This window comes from Phaethon lepturus, unplaced genomic scaffold (assembly GCF_000687285.1).
Source record: "Phaethon lepturus isolate BGI_N335 unplaced genomic scaffold, ASM68728v1 scaffold38244, whole genome shotgun sequence".
Lineage (NCBI taxonomy): Eukaryota > Metazoa > Chordata > Aves > Phaethontiformes > Phaethontidae > Phaethon > Phaethon lepturus.
The window spans coordinates 68,764-93,684 of record NW_010534904.1 but is presented as its reverse complement, the minus strand read 5'-3'; the positions used below and the strand labels follow the sequence as shown (position 1 = coordinate 93,684).

General features: G+C 35.0%; 1 protein-coding gene across 1 annotated transcript in view; it reads right to left on the bottom strand.

Annotated features, from left to right (window-relative positions):
* Positions 1-1,285: 1,285 nt before the first annotated feature.
* The window catches only part of VPS13C (vacuolar protein sorting 13 homolog C (S. cerevisiae)), a gene marked incomplete at its 5' end in the record, with an annotated part of 91,157 nt that continues 67,521 nt past the window's right edge, over positions 1,286-24,921 (bottom strand). Inside the window, 19 exons of the mRNA XM_010285641.1 lie at positions 1,286-1,387; positions 4,328-4,411; positions 4,669-4,792; positions 6,115-6,206; positions 13,067-13,181; positions 13,931-14,054; positions 15,124-15,169; positions 16,439-16,602; positions 17,235-17,310; positions 17,555-17,668; positions 18,102-18,183; positions 18,419-18,555; positions 19,379-19,492; positions 20,475-20,586; positions 21,435-21,504; positions 21,606-21,687; positions 22,770-22,910; positions 23,946-24,096; positions 24,430-24,665. Coding sequence (XP_010283943.1) covers positions 1,286-1,387; positions 4,328-4,411; positions 4,669-4,792; positions 6,115-6,206; positions 13,067-13,181; positions 13,931-14,054; positions 15,124-15,169; positions 16,439-16,602; positions 17,235-17,310; positions 17,555-17,668; positions 18,102-18,183; positions 18,419-18,555; positions 19,379-19,492; positions 20,475-20,586; positions 21,435-21,504; positions 21,606-21,687; positions 22,770-22,910; positions 23,946-24,096; positions 24,430-24,665 — 2,166 coding nt within the window. The remainder of the gene's footprint in view (positions 1,388-4,327; positions 4,412-4,668; positions 4,793-6,114; positions 6,207-13,066; positions 13,182-13,930; positions 14,055-15,123; positions 15,170-16,438; positions 16,603-17,234; positions 17,311-17,554; positions 17,669-18,101; positions 18,184-18,418; positions 18,556-19,378; positions 19,493-20,474; positions 20,587-21,434; positions 21,505-21,605; positions 21,688-22,769; positions 22,911-23,945; positions 24,097-24,429; positions 24,666-24,921) is intronic.

Genomic DNA, 24,921 nt, shown 5'->3' with positions numbered 1-24,921 from the left:
TAGTTCTCAAGATTGCTCCACTTACTGAATAGATCTATGCAAGAATATTGCCATTTGTATTCATTGAGTTTGTATCTATAGCTATTATATGGTACAAAATTAAATCAAAAACCAGAAATCATTCTTTCCCAGTGAAGGTAGAAAGAGCAAATTTTCACAAGTGTTTGCAATGACATTTTATATCTTATTCGAGAGCCAAAGACTGACAGCAAGAGCTCTTAGTTCAGTGATCACTGAACTCAAATCTATTTGTTCATACAGTCCTTGACCCAGACAGTTACTTATGTATGTGCCTAGTGTTAAGAATGGAACGTGTCTCAATGAAGTTCATGGGATTATTTATACCATTAAGAACTACACATATACTTTAAATGTGCTTAAATATCTTGCTAAACTGAATGACAACAGTCTTTGGGAAGAGAAATTGCAACAAAAATATTATATCAAAAGTGACTTCTAGCTTAATGAGATGGCACTCTTCCAGTGTAGTAACTATACACTGAAAGATGGAAAGCTAATTACTTTGATTTAAGCTTTTGACATACAATGCTGTCTAAAACCAGCATGCTGTTCCTCCTGGAGAAGTCTTCAAGCTACAGCAATACAACCCAAACAATATACATGCACATGACAGGTGAATAATATTTTCCATTTTTAAAGTGCAAGTTTTCATTTACAAGGTAAAGTGACAACATTCCAAAGTAAGCATTTCCAGACAACAACAGCCTATTTCTTTCATACATATTCATACCTATGTTGCTCCAGTGCAGTATTTTCTACTATTAAACAGACAAGGATGAAATTATAGTAGCTAAATTATGTTTATTTCTTCCTTAATTTAAAGAGAATGCTGCCTAAAATAAAAAGGAGTTTTTAATTCGTTTCAATCAGTAACACAAGTACTTTATTTTGCAAAATGCTAGAACCACAATTACCACAACCTGTCTGTAAACCATAAACTTAAGAGTGCAAATCAGATAACCACTTTATTTTAGAATCCATTTACAAGAACTTCTGGTGTGAAGAAGGGCAGAAAATTTCAGAGTGGTAAAACATTTTAGCAAGTTTTAATTTTTAAACTTAAATGCGTATTTTAGAATAACGAAACCAATAGTTTTAGAAAGAGACATAGCTTCTTAAAATAAAGTGTTTATGGCTGTTAACTTTGAAGGAAGACCTCAGATATTTTATCTTTAGTTTCTGCACAATGTTTCCATGTTGCTTCTAATCAATTTTAGGGATAAAATTGCATACCAAAGGTCAAACCCGACAAATCCTGTCATTATCAAGATGGTGTTTGTGGTTTCTTCAACTGCAATGATGCTTGCTTCACCAACTTTTGTTGTTTTCTTGTTGCCTGGGCTTCCTGAATGGCACAACAAATCCTCTGTAAAGCAACATATTGAAAGAAAGAAAATTAAAGCATGCAATCTACAGTTTTCTTCCATAAGATACTACTAAAAAATAGGTAATTCCACAAACCGCAAAACCTATATATGCACTGGCTAATTTATGAGCCTTAAATTAGATACATAGCTTCTGATTCACATGCATAATATTCAACCCAGAAAAAACTTCAGTGATATTATCAGTCTACTCTGATTTTTCAAGTAGTAACATTAATGATGTTATTCACACTTAACTAGATAAACCTTCCTCAGGCAGCACTCCATTACAAGTGATCAATAATTTTAAACAAACAAGCAAATGACATTTCCATACTACATGCTCTGGAGACTTTCAAAAGTCAGGCCATTTACAGACCCAGCATTAAGCTCATGTCCACTCAGCCTACGCAGCTGGGAACTACAGCCTGTACTATTAACACACATACACTGTAAAACAGCAGTTAGCATTTAAATAGCCGTTTCACATACATAATATTCACTAACACAAATATAAGGACGCATTCCTTCTGTCTTTGCTGAATTTTCAGTATTATGGGATCAAAGGTCTCTTAAATAAATATACTGATCAAGTACTGCAACATACTAGATCCACTGACCTAGTATGTGTCATCTCTTGACATCTGTTCCTGTTGCTACACATTAATTTTAGTGAAAGTTTAAATGCCGTAAGAATAAGGTCTTCTGAAGAAAATTTATTATCAGATCAAATTAAGTATTGTCTCTCTTCTAAAATGGATAGAAGAGTATTGAGAGCCTACAACTACTAGATTCTGTCTGAGGTAAAAGAGCCTCAGAAGAGGCCTCATGTTCAGGCCAAACCACCAAGTACAACTCTGTTATATGCAAACAATTGTGTAGTTAGTTGAAATTCACAAAAGGATAAATTAAAATAGAACTAAGAATAATTCTAAAATTAGACACAACTTAACTGAACAAAAGCAGTACAACTAAACCAGTCATCTTTATTTAATTCCTGAATCCAAACAATCTCATGGTTTTAAAAAAACACCCATCTCCTCTGTCTAACACTAAACATATTTTATATTATGCATAAAGCATGTATATATAATATTAACATAGTGATATATTTCTAGTCTGAGAAAATTAATGTGAGTGTGATATGCATAAAAGCCTAGGGTTAAAAACAAAACAAAATGTGCTGGGGTAGCTTGGATGGTTGCTTTGATGCTACCTGAGTAATTCCAGCATTTAGTGAGAGATGAAGTGTTTGAAACACTTGTAAGGACGTTTTTATTCATGATTTCAATGAAAATAAAACTCATTTATACAACAATGAATATTAAAAATAAAGAATAAGTTAAGCTGGATGGCAAATAACATGCATCAAGTGTACTTGAAGTATTTCAAACATTTATGTATTTCTGATAACTCATGGAGGCTGGGGAAAGATTCAGAGGACTAAGGAAGGACAAACCTAAAATGCTTGCTTGTTTTTAGCGGAGACAGAAAGGAGGAGGAAGCTACAGATAACCTTAATGTGATCTTAAAGACATTTGATTCATGCACATACAAAGGGCACGACAGAAGTCTTCAAAGAAGTGACAATTATTTGTGAAGTGTACTTTTTTGTGTCTTCGTATCAAATTGATATAGTTTTACAAGTGGAATCTATACAAAAGAAGAGAGATCCAGAATGAAGACTAATACTGATAAACTCAAGAAACAAAAATCTACAGAAGGTCAATGGGTAGAGTGTTGCACTTCAGGACAAAAAAAAAAAAATTATTTTCAATGTATACATAGCAGCATAAAGACTAGTAAAGCAACACACAGTTAGGCAATAACAGAAAAAAAAAAAAGAATGAAACACAAAGAATTATACTTCTAATGTGGCCTGCGTGTTTTGTACAATGTCCCAGCTTTGGCCACGACACTAAGATACAGGCAAACTAAAAGGATAAAGGATTTAAATTAGTTAACCAAAGGAGTGATTTGGAAGACATGTTGTGAGAAAGAGCTGAAGGAACTTTTTCTTTAGACAACAGACAGTAAAGAAATAATATAGACTCTTCCAGTTGATAAAGTGCCTCAAAATGATAGCGATTCCACCCCCTCCCCCGCCTTCCTGGTCTAACCTATTCTTTTTAGAAGGCTCGATCAATTTAATAGAAGCAATTTGGCCCCTGTTCTCATTCTAGCTGCTGACTTGCCAGTTGCTAGAGCTACAATTTCAAGTGTGTTTCCAAGATGCTGTGGATCAAATTGATTTCACTTTTGCTATCAGGGAGGACTGCTCCCCTCTCATCACCTGATACAAAACTACAGTAAGACGCATGGTTTCCTAGGTAAATTTTCCTATTGTTTAAGTACCCTGGAATTTATACAAATTGTTAGTTAGCTTACGTGAGTCAGCTATGAGACCCAACCAGCCACAGAACAAAAGCTCCCAAAATAAATCAGCATCAATATGAATAAACATTTAGAGTTAAATGGTAGAAAACCCAGGTTTCAGGAATGTGAGAGGTGGGAGGAATTTAAGTAAGTCTTTTCACACAAGGTACACTTGTTCGGTTAGTCCAGTGATCTTGAAATAATGAGGAGGTAGCAGAATTCAGCAGTATGTTGAATCCTAGAGGCTATAATGAACTTAAACTAGTACTTTAGGTATTTGAATTATTTTCCTTTAATGAGTTTTAATACACAAAACATAAGACTATGCACCTTCAACCTTAAATTATTATTGCATATACTGTCTTGAATGCTTTAAACTATCTTGTCTCATCGTTCTCCTGGTTGAACTAATTTTTCAACATGAAAATATGGTAAACTGTCCTCAGGCACAGCAGTCTATTCTACAAGGGGTCTCTGAACATCACCATCCTTTTTACACAGTAAGTTTCAACAACTGTTAACAATATCATAAGGAAAGAAGATGAAAGAAAAAAATATATATATACCCTTGCTGTAGTTTCATCCTGAAGCTGAACTGTCTTTACACATTCATGACCCGTACTGTCCTTCCTTTGGAACATCCTTTGATCCTGTTGCATAGAGGAACAAAAAAGTACTGAAGGTGACTCACAAAATGCAGAATCTGATACTTAAATGGCTTGAATGTCAACTTCAGGTTAGATTTTAATGTGGTGTCTGCCCAACCTAACTCATACTTTCAAGAAATCTTAAGTAAATCCTGTCTCATAGTCCTATAGTTAGCAGTTAGAACCATAAGTAAGTTAAGAGCAAATTTGGTCCTCTAAATAGTATTAAATAAAAAAAAAAATTTATATGCTTTTCTTACCAAAACAGTTATTTTCAAAACATTTGCTTCATAGGAGGGGCAGCAGGTAAAATCTTCAAATAAGTAATCCCAGTCTGTTGTTAAATGACCTAAGACTTCCACTTCTTTTACATGTATGACTCTTCTGTTCAAAAGAAAGAAAGTTAATACTCAATTTCTCCCTGGACTAAAACTTCACCAGAAAAACAAAACAAAAAGAAGAAAAAGAAATTTGTTTGAGAGGCATTTTCAACGTGGATTTAAAGTATCCCCTCAGTCACAGCGGAACCATATTTCCTTAATATACATTCTGAAATAATAATTTTGTCCTGCAGACTCACAGATTATCTATGATATCACATACTATGCACAAGCCAACCTAATCGAAACCCACCCAGCCCTCCAAATCCAAACACCTTACTAGAACTAGATACCAAAGGGTCATCAGTTAATTCAAACCAGTTCCTCGAAGAGAGCCTCTATCAGATGAAGGTAGTCAAACAGCTACATACTAGCTACACGGTGACACAATTACTACTAGACTGACAGATGATCAGTTGCTACTGTTTACAGTTGCTAGCTAGCTGCCCCTTCAATTACTTCAAAGCTCCAGTATCAGCTAGCACACGAAGACAGAAGCAGGCAGTAGTTTTGAATGGAGTTAAACAAGAACTTCTATGTATGTAGAGAAGAACTGGGATAGGGAGAGAAGTGCACATTTATTTGAAGCTGCAAACAACTAAATCACCTAACTATCATTAAAGGACTTTGTCAGTATATTGAAAAAGCTTGTTGAGCAGCAGCATGAATTTTAAGGTGTACTAGTCATTATAAAAAAACATGATGGGATGCCTCCCCACGCCTCATTATGGATGAGTCCCTCTCATACATTCAGGCAAGGTAGAAACTGGTGATGTTTGGGATGTGGAGATCATAATCCATGGGTTCCTTTTCATTCTCTAAATGTATTTAGAAAGTTTTCAGTCCTCAAACTGTGTATCCAATACTAGTAACATCTTGAATTCTAAAAATTGTCTCATGAGTTTAGTATTAATTTTCATACTCCTACAAAAAACCTTAAGACTCCATTTAGAGTATCCTTTAAATTAACAAGACTGTAAACACGTCTATTATCAAAAGGTTGGTTTGACCAAACAGTTATTACAAGCTAATTTGAAAAATTATAACCAAAGAGAAAAAAAAGAGTATTTCCCTCCAATATGATGAAAGGGTCACTTACCTCAGAGTAAACCATCTTCCTAAATTAGTAACTAGTATTGACAGCATTACCATATCACATTTTCCATAAAGGAAACAAAATAATAAAATTATTTTAAAAAAATCAAGAAGAAAATGGATAAGGAAAGTACATATGCAGAGAAGAGCAATCAGTTTAGACTTAGCCAGATGTCTAATCCTCAAGTTGAAACCAAGACAAGCCCTTAGAAAGTCTTCAAAACTTAATACCTATTGGTAACAATCAGATTTGCTCTTCTGCCTCTTGGAAGTGTACAGTGGTATCGATAGCTCTCTTTTTCCAGCTTTCTGATGTGCAATTTCTGAAACAGAAATAGAAAATAGTTTTTGGTCTGTAAAAAGAACACTCAAAGCAGTGTTTTCAATTCAAACACCTTTTAAAAAGTTACCTTGTTGAGCTAGTTCTTTAAATGCATGCTTTCACACTGTTCTCGCACCTGAAGCTGTGTCGCTGAAAGGGCTGATCCATTCCACTCAAAAGGTGGAACATTGACACCGCGGTATCGGACTATTTCTTCCCCTTTAATTTCCTTTCAGTGCTAATAATTGTTTAGTAATGTTCACTCTGCTATAGCCCATGCTGTAGACTTGATTCAAGAGTGAAAATCCTGCAACAGTACCTTTAAAGGAGGCAGCAGATAGCCCAGACCCTTTGAAATAAACTATCAAGTTACAAATGCTGAACGCACCTCAAGGTCAGGCTTCTGAAGCATGGAACAGAGATGCCTATTCAACATCCAATATAAGAGGGTATATGAAAGTGTAGATCAAATTACTCATCACATTTGTTAGACAGCTACAACTCAAGTGACAAACTATGAATATAGAGGTTAAAAAAGTTTTGAAATAAAGTACTGAAGTGCTTCCCAGCTTTTTTTTTCCCAGTTCTTCATTAAAGACATAGTTTCCAGATTTGCTCTGAAACATGCTGTTTAATTGAAGTATAATCTTTTCTAGAGCATGTCATCCAGTTTACAATATTCCATCAACAACAGAGAGCAGCACAGAAGACAATCTCACAGTCATCCCTAAGTCAAGCTCACAATAACACAAAGGCAGCAAGACTCACAGAGCAACACATCAACATATTTATGAGAAATGGATACACATCAAAACATCATGTAGAAAAAGATAAAATTGTGAAATGAAAAATATACTACCAATGGGAATCCAACCTCAAACTGGGTATGAGAATAAATCTGTGCCACCTGCTGGTTCTCCTGCTATGAATTTGACCGAAAGCACGCAATTTGTTTCTGCCCACCCTACTTTGCCGCCTGCTGGATTACCTAGTATAACACACAGTTTATGTGTTACAGGTAAATATACCTGGGTTACTAGTGGGAATGAACGTTAGTTTCCAGGACAGAAGTGGTCTACTAGAATTAACTACATTTTTTCTGTTATAATCCTGTATCTATTTAGTAGCTGTAAGGTTGTTAGAATTCATGTTTTGACTGTAATTGTCATGTACATGGTAAAAATGTAATTGTTACTAAAGAACCACCGAAGAACCTTATCGGTACACAGGTTGTATGAAATAGAGATCACGAATTCTCTGGGTAGCAAACCTACCACAGTAAGTGTCACATCACACACATCTTATCTAAAGCTAACTGGCAGCAGAACACTCAATTGGGAAGCCCCTAAAATATCCATGCCTACTGTTCTCTTTGGGGAAGTCATACATTGTTAAATTTAAAGATGAAAACTGTTAACATGGAATATACTCATCAGGTTTAAAGCTGGTTCTACTATACTTAGTTTTACAGTCCAAAATAAATGTAATAATATGCAATACATACATTCCTACACTTCAATAACCTCATGGCTCTGAACCTGCAAATCAAAGTGCCACTGGTGGTAGAATTCTGTGAAATTATCCATAAGCAACTAGACAACGTTTAGAAACCAGCAATACTGGTAACAGCAGAGCCGTTGGATCACATAGTCTCAACCTTGTAAACAAGTGTTGGGCAGAGGATGTGCATACCTAGGACTTTGCCCTAAGACTCTAGCCAGCAAAAGCATCTGGATTCCATTTTTACTCAGAAAGCTTCTAACAAACACAGGGCTCCAGTACAGTAGTCACAAAAGCCTGGTCAGGGTCACTAACCTAGTTATGTTCTCTGACAAGCATGAGCTCTTTATGTTTAAAAATTACAACAGTCATCAATAGAGGATTTCACAGAAACTCCAATTACTACAGTCTTCCTAGGTCACAAAATGAAACTTACCATTTATTGCCTAAGATGAAGAGCTTTCAACTATCACCTTTGAGAATCTGAAATTTAAGCTATGGTAGATGAATCTCAAACATCTGCTCCACCCTCTACCACCAAGAACATTAAACCAGTACAAAAAATCTTTACAAAATACACATTCCACTTGTAAATAACGTTTCATTAGCAATAATGAACAAAGACAGTTATCCAGGCACAATATCAGTGCAGTTAGTTCTGTATTCTATAAACTAGTACAACAGCCTTTTTATCATATAATCTATTTCAAAAGGAAAATGTGCAGCTCCTGTGCAGGAACATGAGGAAACATAAGGAAGAATGAAGGCCATACATGCTCTGCCTGGATGCAGAATGAATGCACCTCAGATCAACGTTTAGCAAGTTCCTGCAACTGGATTTCCCAAATGGGTTTGATGTTCTTCATAGCAAAATAAGATTGCCTTCAGTTCACTTTACAGCTGTTACCGTGGAATTCAGCCTCTGTATAACAGTAAATGTCTCAAGTTGTTCCTGATAAACTAATGAGAACAAATTAAGGGGCAAGGACTAAAAATCCAGTATGTTTTTAGTTATTCCTTGTAAAAAATACATCTCCTCTGTATTTCCGTAGCTGGATCTATAAAACTGGTAAGATGACAACAGAAGCTAAACTTGACTCCACATTTATCTGTCTATGATCAACCACGCAGGCTAAGAACTCTATACAGTTTAAGTAACCAAAATGGAAAGATCTTTTATCAACTCAGCTTACATTAGAATCAAAAGAGGCTTCAACATTTATTTATATTTGCATTTTATTCTCACATATTTGAAAGTTCAACAAATGTCTTAAAGCATCATCATACTCTGCAACCGGCTCCCCAAATCCTTTAAGCTCAAAAGTGGATTAATATTCATGAGTTTAAAACAGCAGCAAAGTATTTTCCTGGATTTGCTCTGTAGTGATGTGACATTTTGAAAAACATTTTAATTCAGCATTTTCCAGCAGCCAAAAAAATAGGGTCCATATCTTCCATAAAAAAATATCACTTTCTGACCATCTTAAAAATTTCTAAAACTGCAAAAACATATATGAAAGGAAAAAATGCCAGAAAGACTGCTTATCTCAAAGTCTCTTCAAAGTATCAGAAGAAAGATGGCAGCATATGACTAAAATCAAAATATGAACTCATGTTTTATACCTGAACCGTAGCTATTTTTAAAAGAAGTAAAAATTAAAGAGATAGAAAAACCCACTGCCACATAAGACTGCAATTTAAAGGCTGCAGTCCATATTCTGAATCCTTTTGGTGGACATGCAGAAATGAGACGTGCGACATATTTAAACAGATTTGTTCATAAGCATATTCCCCTATTTCAAATCAAAGCTTTGGAGAGAATGCCTGTTTCTCATAACTTCAGAAACAGTCCTGATAGCATTTTTAGATTTTTACATTCAATATGTTACTAAAGCAAGAGTTCCCACTGAGCTCTGTGCCTAAGAGATGCGATATTTCTCAGAGCTGTTCTCCATATACTTGATAGACATCAGCACAATGGTGGTGGCATTATGTAAAAAGAGGGTTGCACTTGATGCAAATTACTCAATGATCTGCAAGCTATTAAAATTCAGGCATCTTTATCAAAGGCTTTTATTTTTACGAGAATACTCGAGCAGTTTAAAGAAGTTCCACTCACTCTTATTTTACATGGAAATGACAGAACCCGTGCAAATTTACACAGCAGAACAGTGACTCAACCAGAAATGGAATCTGCAGTTTCTTGAAACCTACACACACCACCGTCTCAGCATCATGTCTCAATTATTCATGAAGTATTCTGCTTCTTCATAAAGCTCCACGCTTTAACTGGGAAATGAAACAAAGTAACACCACAGACCCTGAATAATGTATGAATTGCATCATGTCAAACCTTAAGTGCTGGGGTTAGAAGACAGTCTCCTCCCCAGCACAGGCAGCAATACCTGCACATTAAAAGGCAAAAGACTAACAAAGCCAAAGGCATTCATTACCTGTTCTAGCAAATCTCATCAACTACAAACAGTCCTCATAGAAAGACGAGTTCTCATGAGAATTTATTCCTTGGAAAACAGTTCTCCTAGAGTTGCCCTATTTGTTCGTTGATTTCTCCAGCTATACATACTGTGCATTAGTTTAATAAAACACATTCTATACTATTAAGCCTCTAACTAGCCATGAGCTAGAGACATGGCCTGCAAGACATCAAATCTGACTTAGCAGACCCCTATATAGCCCATACACATTGGATCCAGCACTTCTGGGAAAATGCACTGTGTAAACAAGCTTCCACAGTGAAATTATCTACTCCATCTGGCTACTGCCCACACTTCTGAGTGGAAAAAAGTAACATATCTTTTAAGAGCTACATAGATTCTCCTGCTAAGTCAAGCTCTAATGTCTACCAATATCTGTATTTCAAATACAAGCAAGTATTTAAGTGAAACATTTTTTTTTTTGTCCAACCACTGGATAGTATTGAGGCATCCATTCCTTAAGGTAACCTTACAAAGTTTCAACCTTGTGACTGTATATTTATTTTCAAGGGACATATGGGTTAAAGTTAGTTAAAAATAGATGAGAGGGTGGGGATTGTAGTTAAACTATTCATAACATTGGGTCAAAATGGGATCCAAAAATAAACAGCACTAGTACTGATAAGTTACTTGTAATTAAATTTGTAAATGCATATAAACTGACTTTGACTCATCTTACTTGTTAAATATCTTATTTCCCTGTTCCCCTCTTGCGTTTAATTTACATTAGAAAACAAAACCTTCCCAACACTAACCTCTAGAATAATATTCAAAATCAGATAGTTTAAAAACGAACAAAACCCTCCATCCAGTATTCAATTAACTGACTTCTGAAAGGAAGAAACTGTATTTAGTGAGGTATACAGAGGATTCCTTCTTTGTTAGAAATAGTGCAAAAAATAAAAATTAAAAATCTCACTAAATGAAGAAATTTGGCTTGCTTAGTATATCAAAACTTAATTTCACTTAATTAACTGAAGTAAAAATTCACTAAATGTTTGTTGTTTGGGTTTTTTTTTTAAACAATTTTAAATTAAGTTATCTGACTAAGGACCACTAAATTCTAACACGGCATTGGCAGCAGAGAGGTGTGTCTGCTCAATTTTTTTTCCACGTATGATAGGCAAACAATTTGCTCTGCAAACAGCTTGTTAAGCTTAGCTTGTTAACTTATGAGATGATGTATTAGAAATTAAATTTACAGCATCACTTAGTTTAGAAATATATATACACACAAAAATATATATATTGAAAAATATTCATGTTAACAACTGAAAGATTACATTTAAGTATGTTGAACAGCAAAGCCCCAGAAGATTCTGTGAATGAAACCAGAGTCAACTGAGCTGGCTATGTTTTTTCATTGACAACATTTCATATGGAAGTAGTGGTAGTAACTTGAAGTGATAGTGGTTCATCAGGTGTATAAACGACAGGCCTATGGCATATTACAGAAACAACAAATACAAGTTCTCTTAGCATTTATATGGAAACAGTATTTCTGTATCATGAAATTATAAGCATTTTCACAGAAGAAAATTCCATTCAACATCACTATTTTAAATATTGCACAAGCATCAAGATGTTTTTTTCTCCCTTCATCCACAGCCCTAGTTATAAGACGCTAATAAATGAATGAACTCAGCATCTACCCTACCATGACTTTTTTTTTTCCCCAAGTTTTTTTTCCCTTCTGTTGCCATTCAAGAGCTATGCAGCTTTAGAAAAACAAATACAAGAAAAACCCTCTCTGTCTCTCTCATGTTACTCACTCATCTAATCTTACCTAAGATGGTTATCCAAGTTTGTTTGTTTTCTTAGCCTGGACAACATGAAACACCATTTTATTCAACTGCTACACAGAAATTACAAGACTCAAAGGGAAAGGGCATGTTAAATGCAATCACGCCCTTAATCTAGAAACTTAAGGCAGATAAAAGACTATGACCAAAATAGATAAGAAATATGGAAAATGTTTACTCCATTATTCCAGTTCTTGCTGCGTATGCCAGGAGAGAAAGAGAAAGAAGAGAAACATTAGAAATAGAGTAGGAAATAAGGATTAAACAAACATCTAGAGGCAAATAGCAAATATACAAGTTGTGGTCTTAAAATGTTAATGTAGACAGTTATTTTACTGTAATCTTTTAGCAGCAAAACAAGCATTTTAAGGTAAGTTTTAAGAACTTTTAAGAACGTGAAGGCTGAAATAAAAGTCAACTGGATTCCGATTATCTAGGACTTGAAAACAACTGTTACTCATCCTCCATATGTTAGCCACATCCCGATGTAGAAGCAGGCTAAACGTCCACACAATGACTGTAGCTATGCCATGTTGCCATTAAGAACAACATAAGGAAATACCAAATGGTGGTAATTTTGAGAGTTCATGCAGTTTTTTCAGCTGATACTACCAGAAAAAAAGAATTTCAGTAGCTATATTATATGCCAAAAAATTCAAGATCTATTCATCCCATTTAAAAGTTGCTTAGTTTGTAAACCCGCCTCAGCTTTGTTATTAAGCAAAACATGATAACTCAGTATCAAAAAATTTTTCTTGTTTCCACATATTCAAATCTTAATCCTACTAATTCGTAATCCTACTACCTCCTTCCAGAGCATGGAACAAGCAATTACAGAACATAACATTCGAATCATTTAACTGCAATGCTGCAGTTTTCTTATCACATTCAGCTTACTACAAGCGTTGCGCCTTCTCTGCTATACAGGCTTATGAAATAGACTGGGGCAAATTTTCACTGCAGATAACAACTGCCACAGATCACTGGGAGCTTTTTGTAACATAATCCTTTATGGAACCCCATAGGTTAGAGAATTTTAACTGTATTTAAAATGCAAGTCATACCTCAAATAAGTCATAACCCTCAGCTTCCACCCTATCGTATGGCCGGATGATGCCATCTTCATGAATGAAACGTGGAGGACGGAGATTAGATACTTCTTCAGTTGATTCTGCCACCCTGCCATAGACAGTGGAACGGTACTCTGATAAGCTTACTACAATTCTGAATCTCACCAACATATCTTCAAAAAGTCACCCTTTCACTTGCCATATATCCCTCTTACACTTCCTGGATACCATACAGATGTAAACAGCGAAGACACACTGCTAGTAATAAATTCAAAGTAACATTAGCCAATTAGACAGCTACGGAATAACTTGGAGGAGTTTACTCCCAACCATGGATAATTTAGAGGGTTCTCACCCTGTAAATGTAAGTCACGGTTCTCACATTTATTAACACACTTTCCAAATGTTCCCTTAAAACACAAAAGCCTCTGATGTGCCCTGCTAACCAAACTTCAGACTGGCAAGTTTTTCTCCAAAAATTTCAGTGGTCTTTTTTTTTTTACAGTAAGTTTAAAGTGACATTTCGATATCTGCATTCAGCAGCACACAAACCTACCTCAAAAGTAAAATTTACACATGATCTTTCAATTACTTTCTGATCAGGGGAGGGAGTGAAAGGAGAAAATGGACTAGTTATCATGTACTTGAACTCCAACACTGTAAGATGTATTCTGAAGCAGCAATTTCCAGACATACCCATAAAATACATTCATTACAGGCTACTAGACATCTCTCAACCCCATATATCCTACTGCATATTGTATTTAACACAAATAATTGTCTGTCACTAGTAGACCACTTTACCACCTGGTATCCAACATATGGAGAGTACTTCAAAACTTCCTCTTGACATTTTACCTTTGAATTCCCTGGAAGGTACTGCTTGCCATATCTACGATGCCACCTGTTGGGCGGGCTACCACTCCTACAAGTCCCTTTCCAATTCCTTTAAAGAATCCAGCTGCACCTTCTTTTTTAGCTCCTTTAAAAGAAAGGGAACAGAAAAATAAATGGTTTTAATGACTTACTTGAAAACATTAACCACAGAATTAAAACCAGTACTGCATCAAGCTGCACTAGAACCATTTTGTATCGGGAACAGCCCACACCCAGCAACTGATTATGTACAATCTGCTTACAAAAAAAAAAAGTTCTCTGAAAAGTCACACATTGCTTCTTTGTCTGTTCAGACATGTTGCTGTTCACTTAACACCTTACCAGCCTCCAAAGCCAGCGTAACTGAGATGTTAACTGATTCTCCTTCTCACACTTTCAGTCTGGACTGCAGGCCAATATATCAGTTTTTATAGGTTGATAGTAATAACAAAATAACCTCAAGACTCTAAGATGCACAAGTATAATGGAAGTTAGCTATTTCTATCTCAAAATTTCATGTTTCTGGTGATACATAACTATGGAAGAGCCAAGACAATGTTTAGAAAGCGTGTGTGTTCATACACCAATGAGATATGGACTCATATCTCAAAGTATCTGCCAATAACCTATAAAGTACAACAAAATAACAATTAACTTCCAACATTTAAATCCCTTTGACAGGAATTTTACTAAGAACCATTTTATCTTGGATTTTTTTTCATCATCAACCGCACTCATAAAGTGAGAGTCTTCACAAAAGCAAATACTCATCTCTGGCATAAAACCAAATTTGCTTTTAAGATTTCTCCAAATTTGGCGTCCCAAGAAGCTTTCTTGAATTGGTGCGTTTTCTTTTAATTTTTTTTTTTTTATTTTTATCTTTTGTATATTTACTCTGGCTTTAAACAATAAATTGGGTACTACAACAGGCCTAACAAAATACATCATGAAGACAATCATTCCTTAATTTATACAAAGCCTGAAAAGGTGGTAAGCCAGTAACAGCTATAAATATACTTGAGTAAATCATCGTATAAGGTCACATTTGAATTATAAGTATAATCTCGCTATGCCTTAGCATCACTACACTTAGATTGATATTTCTTAAAATTACAAAATAAGTTGTAAAGTATTGGGAAACCATTTAAGCAGTGCAGTGCAAACTTAGTGCTTACCTTCTACAGGTTTTGTGATTATGCCCGTCACACCTCCAACAACACCCTAGAATAAAGATAATTAAGTTCCTATTAAAGAAACAGGAATGTTATTAGTCCAACTGGGCAACCAGTTGTTTCTCATCCTTAATTTTAAAACTTTATAATGAAGTTCAATATTGGAAACATCATTTGGCTGAGGTTTTTGGGTGTTGTGCTTCTCTATTTTTTTTTCTTTAAATTTTCAAGGAAATTCTAACTGAAGGAAAGAAAAAGGAAGGAAAATAGCTGAAGAAACATTTATGCTGGCAAGAAAGACTAACAAGTCTTTTGCACAGTAATCAGTCTTGTAATAATTAAGAAAGCCACTATTTCACTTTCACTACTAATAGGAAGCTGCTAGAATTCCCAGTAATGAGCAAGTGACACCAAATATTCAAGACAAATTAACATCAAATAACTCTCTGGAAGACTTTAAAAGTCAAGTAGTTTAATGTCACTAAGGCAGAAGAATAAAAATCCACTGAAGGGACTTCCAAATTTTCAGCAAACAGTATCAGAAACCACTCTGCAATGTTTATTACTTATAATTACTTAGAAATAAGTTGACTTTTTATTTTGAATGGAAAATGATAGAATTTATGAGAAGACTTAATTTGCATTCAGGTAATACCGGTCTCTCAGTAAGTGTTTACATGACATTTGTCACATACTTAACATGTTAACTAGAAATAGACATGATCTTTCAGCAACCAGAAAAGCTTCCTGATTTTAGCTTATTAAAAATACAGGGGTTACACAGCTATTTCAGAAAAATCTCTCCAACCTAATGTAGTACTGACTTTTATACACATTCTACTTGCTTTCTGCTCACGTTCTTTTAAGTCAAGAAAACCTAGCAGTTTTTGTAAGACCTCAGCATACAGAAAGCCATTTTTACTATGCAGCACATGCCCAAAGCTCGTAATTCACAGCCAACTGACTTTAATGATAGAATTGACTGCAAGATAAAGTAAGAGCCCAGTTATTTTAATTAGATAACACATTGTTGAACATGAGTAACTTGTTTGTTTATTTATATAACTCACAGGAGAAATCATACTTCTTACACTTTTCCTTCAGAAATCCTAGCTTCAATTCCTCAGGTTGGCCAAACACACTACCCCAAACACTAAAGTCGATAAACTATACTGAGTCTTTTCTACACCAACTGCCTGTTTGTCTCTCCCGTTTAGTTCATGAAATGATAAGGACGACATTATCAAACTTGCTCACATATAATCTGCAAGCATGGATTAAGAGTTGGCACATTATACCCTCAACTTCAAATTCATACCCGTAACAAGCCTTTTCCTCCTTTGGCCAGGCTGTCACCAAAGTCTTTTGGCTGTCGACCCATCTCCTCCCTCCGTTTCTGCTGAAATTCTTTATCCATAGTAATAGCAGCCAAGCCTTTCCCAACAGAACCAGTGATCCTAGACACCACCCCTGCTGCACCACCTGACAAAACAGGACAGAAGCAAAAGTTACTGGTATTTCACAATTTAACAGCAGACAACACAGAAAAATCCACCAAATTCATAGCCATTTCCCTTCATATTCAGTTTAGATATTACAAATTTACACAGAGTGACTACCACATGTTGTCCATGAGAATACTCCAGAATCTGGCCTGAAATCCACAAATACAGCAAAAGGTAACTCTTAAATCACTTCAGTACAAGTTATATAGCGTATTGGATGGAATAATATTTTCTCTAATTACTGTAACACATGACTACATAAAAATCTAAGGTAATGGTAACTGTAGCTCATCATAAGAACACTTCTCAGAAATTTGAGGACCATTAGAATTATTTTCCCTATTCATCCAAAGCATGTTACAAATGCAATGTTTCTCAGTTTGCTTGCTCGGTCCACAAAACAGACATTTAGATAGCATGAAGTAAGTTAGGTATGATCTGTATCACAAATACTGGCAATAGTATCTGACAAACTTAAATACTCATCAAAAAATTACCATGTAGCTATTTTAAAAACATAGCTTTCCCTTCAAAATAAGAAAAAAAAAAGCCTAAATGCAACCCATGAGTTAACCTAGTTTATCAAAACAGTAACAATATGATACATACCTACTGTGTGTCCAAGGAGACTTCTAACACCAATCACAATGCCTTCCGCAAATTCTTCAGGTCCCTGAACAGCACCCTAAAAGTTAAGCTTCTTATGAGTAGCAGAAAACTATACATTTATGCACCTGTTTCAAGAAAAACTAGCAATTCCTTTACAACTGATGAAAGTAAGGACATGCTATTTCTTTAACATCAACATAAAAAATTACTGCTTTCTTAACTGTTCGGGTGTAGAGCACAGCAACCACAAAACTACAACCCTACCAGTATATTCAATCAGCCTGCTATTCATACACAGCTGAAGAATCAGGAAGTCATACCTGGAATGGCTCATAGAAGAAAGCTTCAACTCCCTCAGACAAGCCTCTGATTAAGCCAAATGGATTTCCAAGAACGTCTAACCCAAGCACAAGAACATACATCTGTTTCAGGAGCTAAATAACAAGGCGGAAAAAGAAAAGGCAAAAAGAGCAGCAGTGTTACCAGCTGTTGTTACACATAGTTCCACATTAGAACCCAAGGCAGGTAAAATTTTTAATTTACTACCTAAGGAAGGTGTTACAGTACTCAACTATGTATTCCTACTAGAAGACAGACTTAGGCAAAAGATGTAGTATATGTATGGATAACTATTAGAATACTTTGGTGAAGAAAAACATAAATAAAAACAACAGAAGCATCACTTAAAATTCTTAACACATTTTCAGGACACTTTTGTATTTACATTTTTGTAATATGCCACCAGATTCCTACTTCAGTACCATGAAATAAAAAGTTAGTAGCTTTTAGAGGTATGCACCTTTCCTATTTTCTGCATCCTGTGAGATATTCAAAATGTTACACAAAGGCTTGACTAAACAAACTTACTTGTTCACTATAATGTCTAACAACTCTCTTCATCAGTTGGTCTCTCTTGTAGAACTGATACTTAATTTCAAAGAAAGCAAGCCTGAAAGACAAGTAATGACACATTAGTTATAGCTACTCTTCTTCCTTCTAAGTAGTTCTCTCTTTCCTTCAGATAATCCTGAAGCCCTATCCTCTTTAAAAGGAGCCCAAATCCCATCTTCCCTTTCCCCAAAGGCTGTCTACATTTATACTAGTCAAATATTACCATGGACCTAATTATTAAATGCACAGTAATTTATTCAAAACATTTTAAACCCCCCTATTCATTAGCTTACTTGAAAACAAGATCATCCACATCTGTTAGAGTAGCTCCAATACTTTTCAACAGCAAATTTAGAGAATGGATTGCTATCATTTCTTCCTCCTTATCTGATGCTTCTCCACCAGAAGCCAGAGACAGACTCAAATGCAACTGTCAAGAAAAAAAATCAGTAAGACAAATCAAGACAAAAAAGACACTCACCAGACAAGTTGTGTGGTGCACATGTAAACAAACCAGTGGTAAGTATTTTTACTCATTCTGAGGAAATGTACAATTTCAACAAACATGCTTGAACTCACAATGGTATTACTTGACAATTTTTTTCTATTCCCATACAGAAAAGTGTCAAATTACCCTAGAAGTTCAACTTTTGTTGTTTACATCTCAACTTCTGTGTAAATAATGTGAGAAATAAGCTCCACATATGTAACAGGTTAATTGCCAGTACATGTTAAATTTTTAATGTGGTCTTTTACATGTTCAGTCAAAAGAAAAAGAATGTGAATATTTTATTTCCTCTAAATTCTTATGCAATCTGATAGCCATGGGGAGCATTCTATAGATCCAGAATAATGTATAATTACTGAAAAATCTAACTGATTCTGGAAAAAAAAAATCTAACTGGTTCAAGAGAGACATGAATACAAGCCCATGAAAGTGTATTCTGCTACAATTTATCATACATTACTTGGATACCTTCAGGCCAGCATTTTATCTAGCTTTCCTTGTTATTATACCCATTGGCTCTTTGCACTTAGCAACGGTTAAGGGTCTGTTTGTACTCATGGGAAACTAAGAAATCTTTCCAACAAAGTATTAAGTTCTAGAGAACATAAAAAAAATCCCCATTAGGAAGACAGTATGGAAGACCTCAATTACCCAGAAAATTGATCTAAGGACGTATTTACTATAAGGAATTAAGAGATCATTGATATCAAGTGTTTTATTAACCAAAAGTATCTCTATCACATACCTTAATCGGAGAAATATGGAAATGCTCAAAGAAGCTGAGCATTGACACGTCTGTTAAGGAAGACTCCATTAGCTCAGTGTTAAGTGCATCTACATCTTGCTGAATTAATTTAAACTGGTTTTATTAAAAAAAGAAAGAAAAGAAAAAATAGAACAGAAGTTTATCTCATCAACATATAAAACAGCATAATTATGTATGTGTAATATAGTTAATATTATGTATAAATAGATGTAAAAACATACATACATATAAACAGCAAAAATAATAATCATAGCCAAATGTAATAAAATAGTTAACTAACTAGATAAATAGCCAACACCTCCAAACTGCAAAGAGACTAATTACTTTTGTGTACCACATTGTAATTGCACTAATACTCCTCTTTAAACTAGGACAAAAAAAAAGCAAAAACACCCCAAAAACCCAAACAACAAAAATAGCCCACACAACCAACAACAAAAAAACCCAAACCAGCCACAACACTTTCTGGATGACTTTTCCAATTTATGCTGTATCACTTGATAGTTCCTATTTACTGTTATATAAGTAAAATAACTTCCTGAGATTGCATTTTTGTATTTCCTCACAGAATTAGAGTTTTTATACAGTACATCTGAAGATAAAAAAAAAGTTGTAAGAATTACTCTCCTATGCACATTAGAGCCAAACTTGACCTTTCTGAATACTACCCACCTACATAAAACTTAGTGTAGAGCCATGAAAACCTGTTCCTTGTTCTCTCTAAAGACAAAAGACACTGTAGACTAACAATTAGAAGCCCCTCTATCAACCCTAACATTATCTCATCTACCAACCTTAGCACTTTGTAGCCACAGTTGAAACAACTGTGTCATTGCTTAATGAAACATTAAAAGAGCAGAAAACAGTTACACATACCCAAGTATCAGTTGCTCAAACTTGTCACTTAGTAATACTCACTGCCGATGTTCAACAGAAATTCCACTGCTTCACTGAAAATTTATTCACCATTGTCAAATGCAATATTCATTCATTTAAACAGAAGTATTCAGAAAATCACAACACACTTATCATAAAGGCCCTGTTTGGGCAAAAATCAGTTTCTCTCAGATGTTACCCTTTGTCTTTCAGCTTCCGGGTCTGTAGACGGAGTGAAAAGTTCACTGAGAGCTCCTAAAAATCCTTGATCAATTTTCAGTGCCATTTCCTGGATAAGAACCATGAAGTATCTAAAATGGGAAAAAACACACAGTGCATCCGTGTAGAAGTTTAACTTAAATATCACATGCTTACCTTCCATAACTGAAGTTTTGTCATGCATGTTAAGACTTACAATCTACAGTATCAGTTGTCTATTTATAGTTAGGAAGGCTTACCAGCCCCACAAAGCTATAGATTACTGGACATGTTAACACTTTCAGAATTTACCTAAAAATATTAACCATCACCAAATACTTCTTATATTCATACATTATGATTCCATGTGCTCCATGGATGACATCACCTAAACAACGTATTTCTTCCTCTTATCCAACTGCCGCTCTCCAAAAGTCATATGACCAAATATTTTTTTAATTAAAATACACCATCCTCAAATATTATATTCACACTAGTTGAGTACAGACACTTGCATTAGAAACCATCAGTATAAAGTTTTTCTCTCATTTTTAGTACAAAAACCCAAGACACAAGACATATTAACTAAGGAACATACATTTCACAATAGAACACACTGTATTGGGCTACATTAGAGACTGCATGAGCTGTCTTTTGCTAGAGCACCAAATAAACCCAGCACTGTTTAGCAAACAGGCAGACACGAAGCTCTGATATTGTAATACAAGAGGGAAATAATTCTGACTACTAAAGAATTTGTGTAACAGCCCCTTAACATGGTCAGCCCTTACTTTTTAAAAGTACGTTTCTTTTAGAATTATGTTTTTTCACTGGAGATGTTTAAAAACTCAATCCAAAGACAAGAACTGTTTGGATAGGAGAATGTGAACTTTAAAACAAGGTTCACTTCTAAAATGCATTAAATATCTACAGTTGTATTACAACACGCTGTCAAACTCACTTGACTTGCAGTACTTTGCTGTATTCGTTGAATCTAGTGATGATGCTGATGTCAATGAAGGGTTTTGGTTCTAAATAGAAAAAAAAAATCTAAGCATATGTAAAAAATAAATCGTCAAGTTACTACTTTCAAGGCTGAATAAATCTGATATTACTAAAGGCTTTCTCTTACCTGAATCCAAAGCAATTGACTTGGGAGGGGCTACAGGATGAAATACAACAGGAAACATCGATCCTGGTAATTGATTATCAACCTAAGAAATTATTGCATAGTTATAGGAATATTTTACTGACACGATAATCAAAGACCATTTCCATTTTAGAAGGCTTGAGAAACTTATTTATAGTCTAGTTCAAGAAAAATGTCATTCTTACTTTGAGGGAAGGAGAAAAGAGGAAGAGGATTACTCTGATATTATTTTGGAACGTTACCTAATTAGTAATAAAAGGTCAGATGGTTGGAAGTGTTGCACAAGGGATGATTACACAGGTTCACACTCACAAATATTCATTTAGAGGGTCTGCAGCTGATGGCATACATTGACTGTAACAGTGAAAACTACCTTCAGGCAAAAATAAAAACAAAATGCCAAAGATAACAGGAAAGAGGAAACTCCTTCCCACCAGCTGGTCAGGAAAAGCATCAGAGTCCTCAGTGAGTGCCCTCCCCTGAGGAATTCAGAAGTAAATAGAGATGAAAATGACAATTATGATTTCTCACCATTGTTTTCCTCTAGTACTAAACACTTCTCACTAGTACCTGCTCAAGTGCTCTATTGGTTTATTTAGCAACACTATTAGTACTGACAGGAGTATGCTAATCAGGTGCAACTGTTGCACATTAATTCACTGTTAAGCTTACATGCAGATACATTATTGCATACTATTTTTAAGTATTTAAGTAGCTGTTATTTACTTTTCATTAGATAGGTAGTTTTTGTAGTAAAGATCTCTGAATCTCTAGTATGCTCTCTAGAATAATATGTTACATGTCTATATACAAACTATGTTAAACAAATTTTGAAAAAAGTTGAGATTTTTCTTTGTTTTAAAACACCAGAACACCTCTCTTTAGAAATAAACTTTCCATCATAGCACTCTGCTTTACATTAACCCACAATTTTGTGGCATTTTTTTCCATATTACTTAAAAAATCCTGGGATGGCAGTTCTGCAGTACTTTTCCATCAATGGAGCACTCATAGCACTTCTGCTACTCTGATGTAGTGAGCTGAGCATCACATATGCAAGATTTGGAGATACTTCTTCAAATAAATGAATAAAATAAAAGCCTTAAAGTGTCTGTTTAGTTTATAGAACATGATGAAAGATGGTACCTGCAGCCAATACAACTGAGCCCGTAAGCTTCTTTGGTGAGGCGACTGTTTGAACTCAACCTGAATTCCTGACAGGAAGTTGCGTCGGATACTGCATCTGACTGGGAGACGCATTTCCATTGGAACCTTACTAAAATTCACCTGGAGATATAAGAAAGCAGAGCTAACGTGCAGTTTAATTAGAGGAACAATAAAGTATTAAGTTACGAGCAAACAGACTAGCAAATAAAACACACTTTTCCTATTTCGTGGTCACATGGCTACTGAATTACTCGATCCAATTATCTGTAAAAGTAGTGAAAACCACTAGTTTGGTAGGGACATTACATTGCAACTTTAGTTGCCCCAAATGGGAACCTCTACATCATCTCAGTAACTATTTCTTCCTGAGTTATATATTACCCTGGCATAATTAAAGAAATTTACATGCAGCTGACGCTTTTACCCTGATCCTGAAACATTTAAGCTACGAGAAGCAAAAGGAAAAAGCTGTCTTTTATTCCGAGTAACATGTAACAACTTACAGACACAAGTTGTCTATACCACATACTCTAAATGCACTACTGCAGTGTACAAAAGCGAAGTATTCACATAGCTGTGGGTATGCATGTTTTTCAAATGAAAGACTGATATAGGAAAAAAGCTTGATTATAGTATTATCAAACACCTGTACATTACCTAAGATTTCAATACATGAAATTTATGTGTGGAATACAGGCATGTCTAATTAAAGTCTGAAAAAGCTCAGGTAAGTGAATTAATTTCAAGTCTTTGAATGCTATAAGGCTCCTTTATCATATCTAGTCATGGGAACTGCAACTTACTAAGAGGCTAAAACCAAGATTTCTGCAAAGAATTCAGGTTACAATAATGAGAATATAGGTTCATAACTAACATGCAGATACCAAGCAATCTTTTCTACCACACAAAAGCAAGATTTTTTGAGATTCTTACTTCATAATACAAGTCTGGAAAATACCTCAATGCTGCCTCAGTACAAAATAATACCTCAATACAAAAACATTCTACTGTATAAAATATGAAACTATTCCCCCAAAAAAGCTTGGGTTTTCCTTGTGTTCCTCTTAACACAGCATCTGTCTTTAACAATGCAGAAGTCCGTTTTAACTATTGCACATTCTGCAATCATTTAAACACAGAAACCTCAAAACATACCTCAGTATTGCTGTCTAGTTTATGCCAGCCTGGAGCTTGGAAAGCACTCTTACAAAGATACTTTTGATAGGCCTGTTCCAACAGGTTTATTTGCTTTTGATTAAATGGTTTCCACTTTTGCCTTGGTTTCAGTTCCCAAACAACATCAGAACTGCAAGACAAAAAACAAGGTTAACAATTTAAAGTACTTAATCCTTTCTTATGCATGCAAAACATGTAAAAAGATATTATCCTAATTTTTCAGGCTCAAAAAAAGCCCTATTGTTTACTTTTTCTTTAATAGAAGCTACGAAAGGAGACAGCTAAATCCTATTTATTCAAATTGCACAGTAGGAATAAAGGCAGAACTTAATTTTACTTAAAAAGGTTTCACTTTTATTTAATTTGAAAGATGTGCCCTTCAAGTCAACTGTACAGCTAAAATTATAATATACTGACAAATTTTGATTCTTCAAAGGAATATTTAAGCTTCCATGTGCAGTACCTAGTAATTCCTATATAAGAGATTTCTTTTTTATTTTCATTGTTAACAAGAGAAAGTCCAAGACTATGGATTGACAAGTTTATTTCTTGATCAGCTTGCTCCAGCTCCTCTGCTTGTCGTGCTTTAGAAACTAATGCAACATCATCTGTGAAAAGCAGCACTCGTTGGCGTCCATCCAGGAAAGATACCCAGTGTATTTGAGTATTTGCATTGTAAGGGAATTGGCCACATTCATCCTGTATTTGGGGGGGAGAAAAAAAAGGTTAAGTAAGTATATTGCAGGAGTAAATCCATGATGATGCTCTATGTTTATAAGCAAGCACGTTTACACATACAAACCAGAACTCAGCAGTTTGTTCAGTTTACTGCATCGTACTGATTTGGTGGCATCTTGTATCCCAACATTGGAAAGAAGCTGGGGGTGGTTTGTTGTTGTTGTTTTTTCCTTTTGAAAAGTAGGCATTCCAGCAATATTTGTGGATGAGGGTAATA